Genomic DNA, 14702 nt, shown 5'->3' with positions numbered 1-14702 from the left:
ACCTCTCCTCCCCTTTTCCTAAGGACAACCTCCCCAGACAGACAGAGGTTATTTCAAAAATATAGGGTAGCTAAGCTGGAAAAGCCAAGACTTGAGAAAGAATCAGAAAGGAAAGCCAAATCCAAGATCCTTTCACATTAAAAACAACAATGGCAATTCTAAAAGTAGAAAAGTAGTACATGCATGTTGCAGACTGGGGAGGCAGGTGATATTTTTTAACGTGATAGAATCTTAGAAGTCAATTTTTACAAGACTTTGGGCCTCACTCTCAGCCCACTGGAGACATGGAGGAAGACGTTTCAACACTGATACTGCTGAAAGGGCAAATGAGGCGCATCTGCTCTAAGGACTGTGCTTTTTTTCTCTTTTCATTTGCCAGCCTCACTTCTCCCTTGATTCTTTGACAAGGTTGGTGAAAGTCTTTAAAGTAAGAATCCTTTCTTCAAAAAGGGGCATCATTTATTCTAAATCAATTCTTGATACTTTCTTGATCTGTTGCCTCCTCTACGTCCTGCTGTCTTATGATGATGAAGGAAATTCTGACTTCCTTTCCATTCTGAATGGATCTAATATACTGGACCACAACCATAAATATTTTCAAAGAACTCTCACAAACACTAGGTATTTTATAATAATAGTAATCTAATTTATGTACAAGAGAGCCTAAATCCAAAGTCAACCACAACGTTCTCACATGGCAGTACAACGCAGCCGTTTGCCTACGGATGTCACTGGGATCTTCAGACTTAAACCTGTCAGACTGGATTTTGATTCCTTATATTTTAAATTGTAGTAATAATTTCTTAGAATAAATAAAAGGATGAAAATAAAAATATTACAATTGGTATCAATCGACGGTACAGCCAGAGAACAGCAACTATGTGTCTAGTTCCATGCTAGTCACCAGAGTAAAGAGAAAGAACTAGCGACACAGACATTGTCATTCAGCTTTGGTAAGTACTTAAAAAACATCCAGGCCTTTCTCATTTTTATTAATATCAAGAATGAACTGGTTTGACTTAAAAACTGAAATAATATGTTTCCTTATCAAAAAGGCAAGAACAATTTAACTATCAATATAAAATATTTCATGCAAAAATCTTCGAGTGTCTTTTAAACTGAAAGTGTTTTCTTTTTCACAGAATTTTGTATCTTTTACCAAACACTTGGCTAATTCTGAGCTCAAAACTTTCCTTTCAGTATTCTTTTTTTTTTTTTTTGTTGAGACAGAGTCTCGCTTTGTCGCCCAGACTGGAGTGCAGTGGCCGGATCTCAGCTCACTGCAAGCTCCGCCTCCCGGGTTCACGCCATTCTCCTGCCTCAGCCTCCCGAGTAGCTGGGACTACAGGCGTCCGCCACCTCGCCCGGCTAGGTTTTTTGTATTTTTTAGTAGAGACGGGGTTTCACCGTGTTAGCCAGGATGGTCTCGATCTCCTGACCTTGTGATCCGCCCGTCTCGGCCTCCCAAAGTGCTGGGATTACAGGCTTGAGCCACCGCGCCCGGCCCTTTCAGTATTCTTTCTGAATATGCATAATACACCAAATTAACGTCAAAATTAAAAGGTAGGTTTCCTAAAATATAAAATTTCAATACATGCTGTGCAAGCCAGAAAGCTCTATGCCTTAAGCAAACAAAGACAGTATAAAATATTGCTTCGGTTTCCTTTATCACAGTGCTGATAGAAAGGAAAACCACAGAACAGTATCAAAAAATTAAATTGTTTTTATACATTGAAAATCTTTTACAGAGAAATTCTTGTTTACATAATAAAAATGGAAAATAATACAATTTCAGTGCAATATACAGGTTTTAAAATATATTATTTCTGAAATCAAATACATGACATTTGACTCAGTATTTCATTCCAAAAAATGACAACAGAAAAGGAACGGCATCCCCCACAGTACGCCTGTATCCTCTCACCATTTTCTTGTAATGATACTGTTTTATAGATGGAACTGCCACAGCAAAATGACCAATATAACACATAACAGAACAAAAAGGGCAATAAATCAACAGTGACACTGTAGCCCATTAAAATGCAGTCAGCTGGTATTGCAGAAAGAATAAAATTTTATCCTCATTTTATATTCTTTGTAGCCAGAAAGGAAATTTCAGAATCCTCAAGCAGCCCTTCAAAGAGATGCTGAAAATCCAACCAAATTCTCCTCACACCAACCCTCTGTATTAACTTCCGTAGCCAAAACACATGGCACTGATGTCCCCCTCTGTCATTTAATATGAAATGCCCACAACAGTGCATGTGAATTGTTCATCATCTATATTTACAGAATACTGCATGTGACAAAAAGTAAGATACCTAGTTAGTTGGAAAACGGTAGTATTAAGTTAGCCACTTCTTTCAATCAGTTGGTTACCTGCTTAAATGAGTTTAGCCATTTTTTATTTATAAAGAAATCTAAAGGAGGCATTTTCTTCCCTTAATTTTTATCCAAAATTCACTCAAAAGGTTAAATTGAAGCTTCTGACACTGAAAAGGACTCCAGTATCATATAGATAGTATGTTTTCAAGTGCAACTGAGTATATGTTAACTTAGTTTATTACCCACTCACCACTATTACATATAGTTCAAGATGTTGGTAAGCTCATGCAAGTGGAGCATTTATTGAACTGTTTATGTTGGTCTTAACAAAGGCCCTAAATATGAGTTCCTGCAGAGCAAAGAGCGGACCCTACACTTCCAGGAATGTTCCTCTCTAATGTAGAGCTCAAGGTATGGCCGGCTCTCCGATGGGTGAAAGCTCATCGATGGAAACGATGAATGAATGGATGAATGATTGCTTCTCTAGTATACTAGAGGATAGTGCTCACAGGACAGCTCCCTAAAGCTACATATTTCAGTGACAGAAAGCTGCAACTTTGGTTTCTGTCAGAGCTACACTGTATGCACTGTCTGAAGGGAGGCTAACTGCAGGGGGTCTGTGTAGCTCTTGGTCCAGCTGCCCCTCCTGAAACCCCATTCACCCTGACTGCAGTCACAGCTGGAAGTGCCACTGTGGCAGGGATGTTATTATTTTTTTTTTTTTTAAGAAGCAGTGTGAAAATTAGTTCACTCTTCAAGGGAATTTTATCTTTCACAAATAACTTCATCCCATCAAAGAAAATACAGCTGGACTCTGAGTGTCGTTCATGTGCCAAGCACTGAGTGGCAGGCTGAGGAAAGTTTGAAGATACATAAAATATGGCCCCTGGAAGGGATTCTAAGCATTCCTTTGATATGGCTGACCCTGTCCCTAAGTTCCCTAGCATGTGCTCCTCCATGCTGGCTGCAGCTGGTCCATTCTCCATGACCAGTACTTACTGTATTAATTTCCTGGCTTTTAACTCTTCTATTCACATCGACTTCCTCTGTTCTTTTTTTTTTCCAGTGTGTTGGATAGTTTTCCATTTCTTAGTTTTACTTTCGGTCTTTTGGCCTTTTTCATCTCTTCTCCAATGTTTCTAGTGTGGCTGGAGTATACAGTGCAAACCTTATCCTTTCTGACCCTCCTAAAACACTTCAATTGCTTCCCACTGCTCCTGGGATCAAGACCAAAGTCCTTAATGTAAGGTACACAGTCACAATTGGCCTTCTTCTGCCTATACAATCTTACTGCTCACGCCACACATCCTTTTTGCTCTCTGCTCTCCAGCCATGATGACCTTTCTGCAATTCTTCATATCTGCCTATGCTTCATCGCACCACAGGACCTTTGTATGTGCTGTTACTGCTACCGACTAAGCTAATGTTCAGTAAACAATCCCACCATCTTCAAGCCATACGTTGTCCTCCTTGCTACTCAGTGTGGCTAAGATCCGATCAGGTATATCTTCATCTTACAAATAGAGAACCTTGGGCCCACAGAAGGACAGACATTTAGCTCTGCCATGGTTTACTGCAGATAAAGAGGACTTAGGATGTGAGGTGGGGGCTGATGGGTGGGAAGTAGAGAAGTGGACAGACACAGTCAGCGGAGTAGGAGGAAAACAGATAATGTTGGTAGGAGTGGCTAGGCCATTCTCTTAGAAAATCAATTAACATTCAACCTTTTTAATGGCTCTTGCCAAAAGCAATGGCTGACTGAAATTATGCTTTTGTAAGTGGGTTGAAAAACCATTGGTTTGTTTTATTTGCAATGGAAAAGTTTATTAAATTTATATATATATATATTAAAAAGAGACATATTTTGCAATCTTGCAGAAAGTAACAAAATCAGTCAAAAGAAGACAAAATAAACCAATTTCAAAATATTCCTTCCCTCAATCAAAATTTGCTCAAAATTTACTCACAATAATAAATGAAAGCTATAAAATACCTAGGAATAAATTTAGTAAGACAGGTCATCAACTGTTATTCATTCAGTCATTCAGCAAACAATTCAAAATACTTCCTGGGTGCCTGAGGGCTACACTGGGAACAGGAGAAAGCTGTTTCATGCTTTTGTGAGTTGAAACACCTAGGGTTTGTTTTATTTGCAATAGAAAGGTCTACTGACTTAAAATAAACATATATATAGCATTCTCCACAGCATGTCATGGTTGGCTGGGTTATTAAATCATAAACAAAGATATCTTAATTTAAAATAAATAGCCTAGATATATGTGTAAGATAAAAAGGTTTTAAAGAGATTCCTAGCATGTATAGCTTTCTATTTTCTTCCCAAATCATTTCTGTATTATGAACAGTGAATCACAAGATAAAGGGAAGAAAGAGACTAGGGGCATTTCCAATTTCTAGAACTTTCTCTGTGTGTACTCTTTAGAGCAGGATTTCTGAGGTAGACAGAACCTTCATTCCAGTCAGACATTCCACTCCTCTTTACTATCTCCTAAATCTAGTTAGTAACTTAGCAAAGCATTTTTTGAAAACTGTAGATGACAACTCATTAATGGGAAATGAAATCAATTTAGAAGGTAGCAACCAGAATTTTTTTTTTTCTAAAATGAAAAAGAAAAATGTAGAACAGAATACAAAAATCAGGGTATATCTTATGTATGCAGTGAGCAGTGTTGGAAGTATGGTTCTAAAAGTTTTCGTTGCAGTTAAACTTACATGTATGTATATGTGTGTATACAGTACTGGGTGTTGATGTATTTCTTATCATTGATTGGGGTCAAGAAGTTTAAGCAACACTCCCCAGGGCAATGACAGGACTGCTCATGAAATGTCCTCGCATTCCACAAACTCCTTCTTTGGAACCCTCCTGACACCTGAGCCACTCAAAGATCTCAGTCAAAAAATACTTATGAGCATTTTTTTTTTTTTTTTTTTTTGAGACAGAGTCTTACTCTGTCACCCAGGCTGGAGCGAGTGCAGTAGCTTGATCTCAGCTCACTGTAACCTCTGCCTCCCGGGTTCAAGCAATTCTCCTGCCTCAGCCTCCTGAGTAGCTATCACGCCTGGCACAGTCCTAGGTGCTGGGGTCAGATCACCAAGGTTCTTGTTTTCGTGGGTGGTAGACAAGTAGGGGAGAGCCCACTTACACTAAGGGAAACCTAACCAGCAAGCACCACATACCAGTACGACAGGGACAGCAAGGCGAAGGACTCATGATCTCACAAAAGCTTCCCGGTGCAAGTACAGCATCAAATAGGATTTTTAGGGGCAAGATGTCAGCACAGTTAGAACAAAATGAACAAAAAAGAGCTGAAGGCACTTCAGAATGTATACCTCCTGTATCTTCTATTGGCTTCTGGAAGGGCCAGGATTGATCTATTAAACACAGCGGTTGAATGGGTCAGAGATGGAAACTGTTCAGAGCTGTCCCACTGACCATTTCCTAGGCTGTTTGCCACAGTGAGAAACGGTTTGAAATACAGGTCCTTTGGTTCCCATCAGTTATAAAACTGCTGTCTTTTCTTAGGTTTGCTGAATGACAAGTATGATACTAATTTTTCACTCATCTGAGTATGCACTTATGTAGGTTTTGGGGTTACTAATGCAAATGTACTGGATGCCAAGGTGTCTAGGCAACCATACAAAGTAAAACTCCTGAAAAGAGTTAGTTGATTCATACCTGGCACAGATAAGGTGCTCAATAAATGTCAAATAAGGGACCGAATGAATTAACTCTCAGGCTTGCGGTATGACTCCTGAATAAATCCCTTAAAAAAAGACAGTGTTACTTCTATCGAAGTTGATGGGTGATGCAAATGGAAAATGCAAAAGAAATATCATTTGAGTGTGAATTTATCTGGGTAAGATTAACCATCATTAAAACCAGCAGTAAATATTGAAGAAAGAACAAGAATAGTTTTTTACTGGTTTTTGAGGCTTATTCTGACACTCCATCATTTTAATCCCTAATAAACCAAAGTAAATGAGGTAGATCACCTGTAGCTCTTAAGAGGAATAGCAGCCACACATTGCAGTTGTGTGTGTGTGTCCTTTGGACTAGCTCCAAAATAATGACACTCACTGGGTCTGAATGCCTTACGACGAGGGCTGCTTTATGAAGTATCTTCTCAATCAGGCAAGTTTCAGAGTGAAAGCTATATTCAGAAGGTTCGCTTACTTCATTCCCAGTAAACAACACGCTTCATTTGAAGTTAGTGGATTATAGGTAAAGCTTGAGAAAAGGACTGTTGAATTATATTTCATAAGTACTTGTTTTACGAAGGTGGGAACAACCCATTTTTAACAATGTACTGATGAGTCTGGTGCTGGCTCAGACAATGGGTGGTTAGAGTTGCTGAAAGATCCCAATAACCTTCAAGATGGACTCCTAATCCTACACAGAGTGCCACAGGCCAGTCCTGAAAGGTGAAGGTTTTAGTGGGGAGGACTTAAGAAAGGCACTGTCCCTCAAATACTTTTACTTGTGGGAAGAACACTTCAGAAGCTTGGGAGAAGGAAGAGTCTGTAACAAGTAGAACTTCAATCAGGAAAAGAAATACTCCTAAAAGAAACTTGAAGGCAAGGGAAACAGAACTGTCAATAAATTGATAGCTTTTCGGCCCTGAAATAGAGAACTGAAAATATGTGCAGAATTCCAGTGGAGAAGGAAATAGAATTATTTTACATTTCTTTACCTTATAACACCAGTCTGTAATTTTCCTGAGGCTTAGCTTTCTTTATTGTCCAAAATAATAAGTTCACAGAACAACTTAAACACTTGTAATTTATTACCATGAGTTAAGCTTTACCATTTTCTTAAATGTTAGGGGACATTGCCTAGTTTCACACACAAAAAACAATTGCTGGAGTGAAAATCATATAGAAAGTAGTTTCTGCTTCTTACTCAGCTTTCATCAGGCCTAGACTATACGCAGGTGTTTCTGAAACCAGCCTTTTGAGTCCTGCCCATGTAATCATGTTGGTAATCTTGACAATGACTTGCTTTTGTTGAAGCAAAAAAGTTTGTCTTCTGGAGTTCACTAGAAGTAATTTACTGGACTCTTTTCCTATATGAATGTACAGAGACGTCTACAAGGCTTTGGCGGGAAGAGTGAACAAGCTCATTTCTCTTGGTATAAGGAAGCACAGTTCAACTCCGTGACTCTAAGCCAATTTTTCTAAACTTTCCTAAATTATTCAAAGCATCTGACTTGCAGATATGCCTCTGCATGATTAATATAAACACTGTGCTTTGCAACAAGGATCTATAAGGAATGCAATCAGCTCTGCAACTACTGTATGTACACACAAAGCTGTTAGAACATTGTCACCCTAAGCACCTTTGGGGGGCTTCATTTAATAATACTGGCATCCAAGATTGTGTATAGCTAAATGTATGTGCAAGCTAGACCAGGCAAGGTAAAAAATAAACCTCTTGTACCCTTAAATCTCAATACCATTTTAGACTAATTTGGAAAACTAGGAATATATCTTTATGTATTTTGTTGGAAACCCTGTTTGATGTTATTGCTATTTCAAGTCCAGCAAATTTCATTTCTATATAACATTAGGCTAGAAAGAAACATACCAACAGACCAAACACACAATGAAAACATGCAGTGGAGTTGTACTTGATGCATGGATATAAATGTGCACACAGAAGAGGCCAAGCATGTCACTTAATTTAATACGAGCAAAGGTCTGTACCAAGGGTCTGAAACATTGTAAACAGGCCTTAAGCAAAGGAGGAAATGTAGAGGGGAAACAAAGCTGAGAAAAATGAGTGGGAAATGGGCAAGATGACTCGTCTGTACTCAAACATCTGACCTGTTAGTTGGCCGTCGCCTGCAGCGGGGGCGATGCGAATGTAAGGTGTTGTAAGCTGAGTCACGATTATCGCAGCTAAGGCAAAGGAAGATTTCCAGGTCAGCATGCATGAGGGAGAAAAAAGCCAGACTGAAGCTAGGCTAGCAAGAAGAATCCCCATCAGTATATCAAATTGTCTCAACTTTGTTCTACCAACAACAAAAAGAAAAAAAAAGAAAAAAAAAAAAACATAGCAAGGTGCTGAATATTCTGAATTCGTTTCCCTTAAACAAGCCCTAGTCAGGCAGTTGGATTTCTAACTATGACACAGTTGCAAGCTTTGGCTGAGATCTTGGATAGATCAACTGAAGAAGAAAAAAAGGAAAACAAAACCAACAACATCCATCCTAAATAAACCTGAAGACTGAGTAGTGTTTCCAATTGAAATTGAGCGTGGTGCTTAAAGATTCATTGTTAATTCTGGTGATCCAAACTTTAGGCTTTTAGAACTTATTAGGTTGTTGTAACATTCTATTGTTGAACTCACAGTATTTTCTCTTCTTGCTAAATCACCTTTGTAAAGAAGAATATTATACTCTTCCGCTAAAAACATTTTTAGATAAAAAAATTTCTCTGATATCTAAATTTAATGCAGATTTCCATTTAGGAACTTTATTTTTTCACTTTAAGAGAAAAAAATGCATCTCAAAGTATTGGTTGGAAAAGAATAGAAACTACAAATTGCCTTTGCTATAGTTATCATGGTTAACATGCGAACAAAGAAATGATTAAGAGTCTTGAAGCAGACCAGGCTGCCTTCTTAGTTTACTTGCACAGCTCAGCAGTTGTGTTTAAGTGGTTAACATTAATGACACACAGATATTTAAAAAAAAAAATAGAAAATTAAAACATCAATTCTAACATGATACAGCTGGAAAATGATGCAAAGAAAAAATATTGGAAAATTAAGGACAGGCTTACATGAAAGATTACTAATTTACATGGAACAGCCTGGGTACTATTAGAAATGTGGCAGCGAGTAAGGAAAATAGATCATCTACCATCTGCAGACAATTAAACCCAAAACTGCTGCTGCATAATATTTTGAAATATCCCTCTGCATCATGCAAGCAGTGCTGCTTACAACTAGACAACTGCAGCAACTGAGTTAAAAATGGTGTAAAATATCCCTCTGCATCATGCAAGCAGTGCTGCTTACAACTAGACAACTGCAGCAACTGAGTTAAAAATGGTGTGACAGTCTTTCACACATTATTAATGAAAATATTCTAGTTTTGTCAAGTGAGATTAACAAACTAACCGTTTGGTCAGAGAATAGGCAGCTCCCAGTACATTAATACATTACAGAGATAATTTTCTTAATATGGCGTATTATTCAATTTTGAATAGTTATAATAAGCTGTACACAGTAAAATGTTATTTCTAAGATTATTACAAAGTTGGTACCAATTCCAAGTTTCATACACATAACATTTTTGTTTGGTCATAGACTAATGTTGCTCCAACCAATACTCCCATGCGGTTCTGCATTATCTGTAGGAGAGTCTGACCTGTTCTCCTTTTGAGAAAAATGAAATTGTTTTATAGAGAAACAGAGCAGGCCAGGTGCCGTGGTTCACACCACTAATCCCAGCACTTTGGGAGGCTGAGGTGGGTGGATCGCTTGAGCTCAGGAGTTCGAGATCAAATGAATAACATGGTGAAACCTCATCTCTAAAAAAAAAAATACAAAATTAGTCTGGTGTGGTGGCTTGCACCTGTAGTCCCAGCTACTTGGGAGGCTGAGGCAGGAGGATTGCTTGAACACAGGAGGCAGAGGTTGCAGTAGTGAGCCAAGATTGTGCCACTGCACTCCAGCCTCAGCAACAGAGGAAGACACTGTCTCAAAAAAAAAAAAAAAAAAAAAAAAAGAAAGAAAGAAAAAAAAAAGAAAAAGAGAAACAGAGCACCTAATATCCAAAAAGGTAAACAATATGAACAAAAAGTTACTTGAAAATAGCTATGTCAGTCAGCCAGGTATTCACAAATAAAAAGGAACTCAAACTATAATCAGAAGTTAAGTCTACCATGTAAAAAGTATATTATAAATATCAGGAAGGATTTTTATATGATCTCTATGTTCTGCTTTGTAAAGTGTTTATTTGTAACTATTATTTTTCGTTATGAGGAAAAAATTTGATTATGCCATACATTATCTTCTAATGGGTCAGCAGGCCCACCACCTGCTTTTGCAAATAAAGTTTTATTGGAACACATGCTTGTTTATGTATCGCCTATGGCTGCTCTTGCCCAGCAAGAGCAGAGCTGAGTAGTTGTGACAGAGACCATATGGCCCACAAGGCCTCAAATATTTATTATCTGGCCCTTAACATAAAAAGTTTGCTGACCTCTAACTTAAAATATCGATAAAGATGCATTATAAAAGAGAATTATCACTAAGTTTGGTGATACTCTCTTTTATAATGAAAAAAGATACAGGATTTATCAGCTCCAGATATTGTCTTCAAAGTACAGAATTGGAATAAAGACAGAAATTCCAATCCTATACTTTGAAGACAGTATCTGGTGCTGATAAACGTAAGGTCCCTGTGGATCAGACTTCTAAATGGTCATTTCAGCTATGTGCAGTGGGATCTTCTGGAACTTGCTGAGCCAGCATTTACCTAACTGCATTTTGCATGACTTGAGTGTTCCTTAAAAAATGAATTTGGATCAAATACATTTGGAAAGCATAGAGTTTTTCAGGTTTCTTCTCTTTAGGAACTTCTCAGGGGGCCTTAATATACTCATGATGTACATTATCAAGACTATTTCAGATCATGAAAAAAGTACATTTTCTCTATAAAATGCTGAATGATGAATGTTACTGTTCCTATTTCTAAATCCAAAGCCTAAATAACAGCAGATTAGCATATATGAGTGGTCTTGCTATATAATTCATTTTCTCATGTAGAGAATATAAGAAATTAAAAGGAATCTTAATTAGCTTTACATCTCAACAGACAATCTTTTCAGTTCTTTTATCAGCGCCCTTTCATTCTGTACCATTATGGCCTACAAAGGATAGTATTTCATTGAACAAAACAGTGAACAGAAAAACAGTCTGTAGAAACTTCTCAAAAACCTTAGTGATTAAAAAAAGAAACATTCAAATTTCTGAATATAGAAATTATATCAGGACAATAGAAATCCTTCAAAGTTTCCTCAAGGTCTTCCAATAAGCCATATTTATGTTCCATTACAATTTTAAGTAAAATAAAATACTAAACTTACAAAAACAGTGAAATGAATAATCTTTTCATGAAAAATTCCCTTAAAATATAACATTGAAAAAATGCTTTGTTTTCTTTTTGTTTAAGGCTTACAGTCTGATTTCTCTAATACTTTTGGAAAATCATTTAGCATGTGTTTCTATGAAGCCTTTGTTTTGATTTCTGGCTAGACCAGGGGTGTCCAATCTTTTGACTTCCCTGGGCCACACTGGAAGAAGTTTCTTGGGCCACATGTAAAATACACTAACAACAGTCGATGAGCTTAAAAAATAAAAAAAAGCCCATGCATAAATCATATATATCTATATCTACATATATATATATATATTTTTTTTTTGAGATGGAAAGTCACTCTGTCATCCAGTTTAGAATGCAATGGTGCAATCTCAGCTCACTGCAACCTCTGCCCTCTGGGTTCACGTGATTCTCCTGCCTTAGCCTCCCAAGTAGCTGGGATTAAAGGCACCTGCCACTGTGCCCGGCTCATTTTTGTATTTTTAGTGAAGACGAGAGTTCACCATGTTGGCCAGGCTGGTCTCGAAATCCTGACCTCAGGTGATCCTCCTCCTTCAGTCTCCCAAAGTGCTGGGATTATAGGCGAGCCACCATGCCCAGCCAAATCTCATAATGATTTAAGAAAGCTTAAAAATTTGTGCTGGGAAGCATTCAAAGCCATCCTGGGCTGCATGTGGTCCACAGGCCATGGGTTGTACAAGCTTCAGCTAGACAATAGTCAAATAACAGCAAGGAGAGGATCAAATTAACATATATGACTGCTCCCCATATATCAAAACCCAAAAAAATCCCAAAGTACTTTTTTTGTTTGTTTGTTTTTTTGTTTTTCGAGACCGAGTCTTGCTCTGTCGCCCAGGCTGGAGTGCAGTGGCGCGATCTTGGCTCGCTGCAAGCTCCGCCTCCCGGGTTCACACCATTCTCCTGCCTCACCCTCCCAAGTAGCTGGGACTACAGATGCCCGCTATCACGCTTGGCTAATTTTTTTTTTTTGTATTTTTAGTAGAGACGGGGTTTCACTGTGTTAGCCAGGATGGTCTCGATCTCCTGATATCGTGATCTGCCCGCCTCGGCCTCCCAAAGTGCTGGGATTACAGGCGTGAGCCACCGTTCCCGACCAGCACTTTTATAAATCTAGGAGGCACTCAAATAATTTTTAAATGGACAACAGGAAAGTTCCCAAATGGGTATACTGCCAAGGACAAACATGCGGTGCCATAGTATTATGAAAAAATCTTATTTTATGGAAGATTAATACAATGTACATGGCTTAAACTAATTGTTACATCAATTAGAATGAATAGACCTCATTAAATATAAGAAATCTAACTTACAAATAAGACATGTGTAGTTTTAGTGGACCCTATCAGTTTAGAATTGATCATCAGTGAAGCCTTCTAAAACTAGCTACAAAGAGTTTCCACCCTACTAGTTGCCATGAGACCACTATGGTGAATATAAAAGCTAAAGAAAACACATACACCAATCACTAAAACACAGTTGAACAAGTGGTCATTAAAAATCCAACTATAAAAATGTGAATGTTAATGAAAAATACAATTTCACAGATTTTAAGAAATACTTAAAAGCTACTCTATTCACTCCACTATACAATTAAAAACAATCCCTTGAATTGGGCAGGTAACACATAAACATCACGTATACCCTGGTGTATGGTGTCTTTACCGTTTAACTCAAGAGAGAATATTCTGTGATGAGTTTGCGTATAGTTAACATGTACCTATAGGAAATTTATCTAGGTGCATAAATGAAGAGGATGCATAAAAATATAGACAATCCCCCACACATAGGGAGATATATAATAATACAGCTTAGGTTTCTTCCTGTCTAACTTTTATGAAGTTAATATTTAAGATGATGAGTGTCAAAATATATCTTTGGAATATGATTAAAATAATCACTACATTAAATTTATAAATAGTATGAAATATATTTTTAAGAGACATACCCTTACTTTAAATTATAAGCTAGCTCTTAGTGAAAACAAATCCACCTCCATACTTTCTCTATAAAGATACTTGTCAACAGTTGTTTCAGGAGAACACTGAAATCTTTGTACATTCAAAATGTTGCTTAGGAAAGCAATTCTGTATCTGAAAACTCAATTAAGCCATCGCAGTGTGAGCAGTATGTGGCAACACACACTCAGGATGTTTGAACTCTTTTACATCTTAAACATCTTTACTCTGTGGTACCAACAGTTATTAGATCTTCCATTTCTCTGTTTTGACTATGTAGTCAAGATGGAATGGCTTCCCATGTTGCGCGAGAATTTCCAGCATCAATAAGGACAAATTTTCTGACTCAAAGGTGATGAAACATTACACTGTGCTGAAAGGAGGGTTGCTGAATTCGTCCATGGAGAACTTAATAAACTAGCGCAAAACAGTGTAGTTCTGCCTGGAGGGAGAATATCTTCCAAGATTTCCTCTTGTGCTATGACTTGATGTAACAGAAATGACAATGTTATGCAGTAAATATTAAAATTTGTTTCCCTCTTTTCCCAAAAGAGGTTCTTTGGATAGAGTTTGTTGCTGTGTAAATGTTTGCAAGTGACTCAGAAAATAGGAGTGGGGAATATTTAGTCAATCAGGTCATCTGATTGCTTAATCATCCTTTGGTGAATTGAAAAACAAATTACAATATTGATGAAATCTAGCTGATGGAAGAGAATGATCCAAATCACTATCTAATTCAATCTATTGTGAAAACAGCAAACTTGTCAGGTTTCCACATTTACTAGCGTGTTATTTATATAATTATTTAACTATGTAAATGAGCATGATGACAGATATTTTGTTGTTTTCACAGCAAATTGGGCAGTGGCTCAACCCTCACAAAGAGGTCTCATGCTTACACTACACAATACTGTCACTGGCCAGAGGTGCTGCTGGCTGACGAGCCATGAGCAATGGTGAAAGAAACACTGGGGCTAGGAGTGCAGGCCTTGATCCCCAGACTATCAGCTGAGTCACCTTGGTGAGTCAATTCATCTCCAAAAATACACCTTTTCCTCATCTTAAAAAATAAGAATAGCAGTACCTGTTTCCCTTTTCATAGTAATGAAGAAACAAATGAGGACACATGTATGAAAGAAGTTTCAAAACTTTCAGCTGTGACGTTAAACATTGAGCATTATAAACTAGGGGCCCTGGAGCAGGATTTACTTTTTCAGGCCTTAAACGTAAGTGAAATGTGATACAGCAGTATTCTGAAATTCCTGTGGCTGAG

At 37.7% G+C, this 14702-nt stretch overlaps 1 protein-coding gene across 10 annotated transcripts in view; it reads right to left on the bottom strand.

The window, feature by feature from the left end:
* The window catches only part of LOC105478860 (protein tyrosine phosphatase receptor type M), an 826332-nt gene that overhangs the window by 278348 nt on the left and 533282 nt on the right, over positions 1-14702 (bottom strand). For 6 of the 10 annotated variants that reach the window (XM_071085869.1, XM_011736565.3, XM_071085870.1 and 3 more), the window contains one exon: positions 8167-8241. The exons of the other annotated variants lie outside the window; for them this stretch is intronic. In XM_071085869.1, coding sequence (XP_070941970.1) covers positions 8167-8241 — 75 coding nt within the window. The remainder of the gene's footprint in view (positions 1-8166; positions 8242-14702) is intronic. 10 annotated transcript variants of the gene reach the window in all.

This window comes from Macaca nemestrina, chromosome 19 (genome assembly GCF_043159975.1).
Source record: "Macaca nemestrina isolate mMacNem1 chromosome 19, mMacNem.hap1, whole genome shotgun sequence".
Classification (NCBI taxonomy): Eukaryota; Metazoa; Chordata; class Mammalia; order Primates; family Cercopithecidae; genus Macaca; species Macaca nemestrina.
Note: the sequence above shows the minus strand (reverse complement) of the source record. Positions and strands in the feature narration are given on the sequence as shown.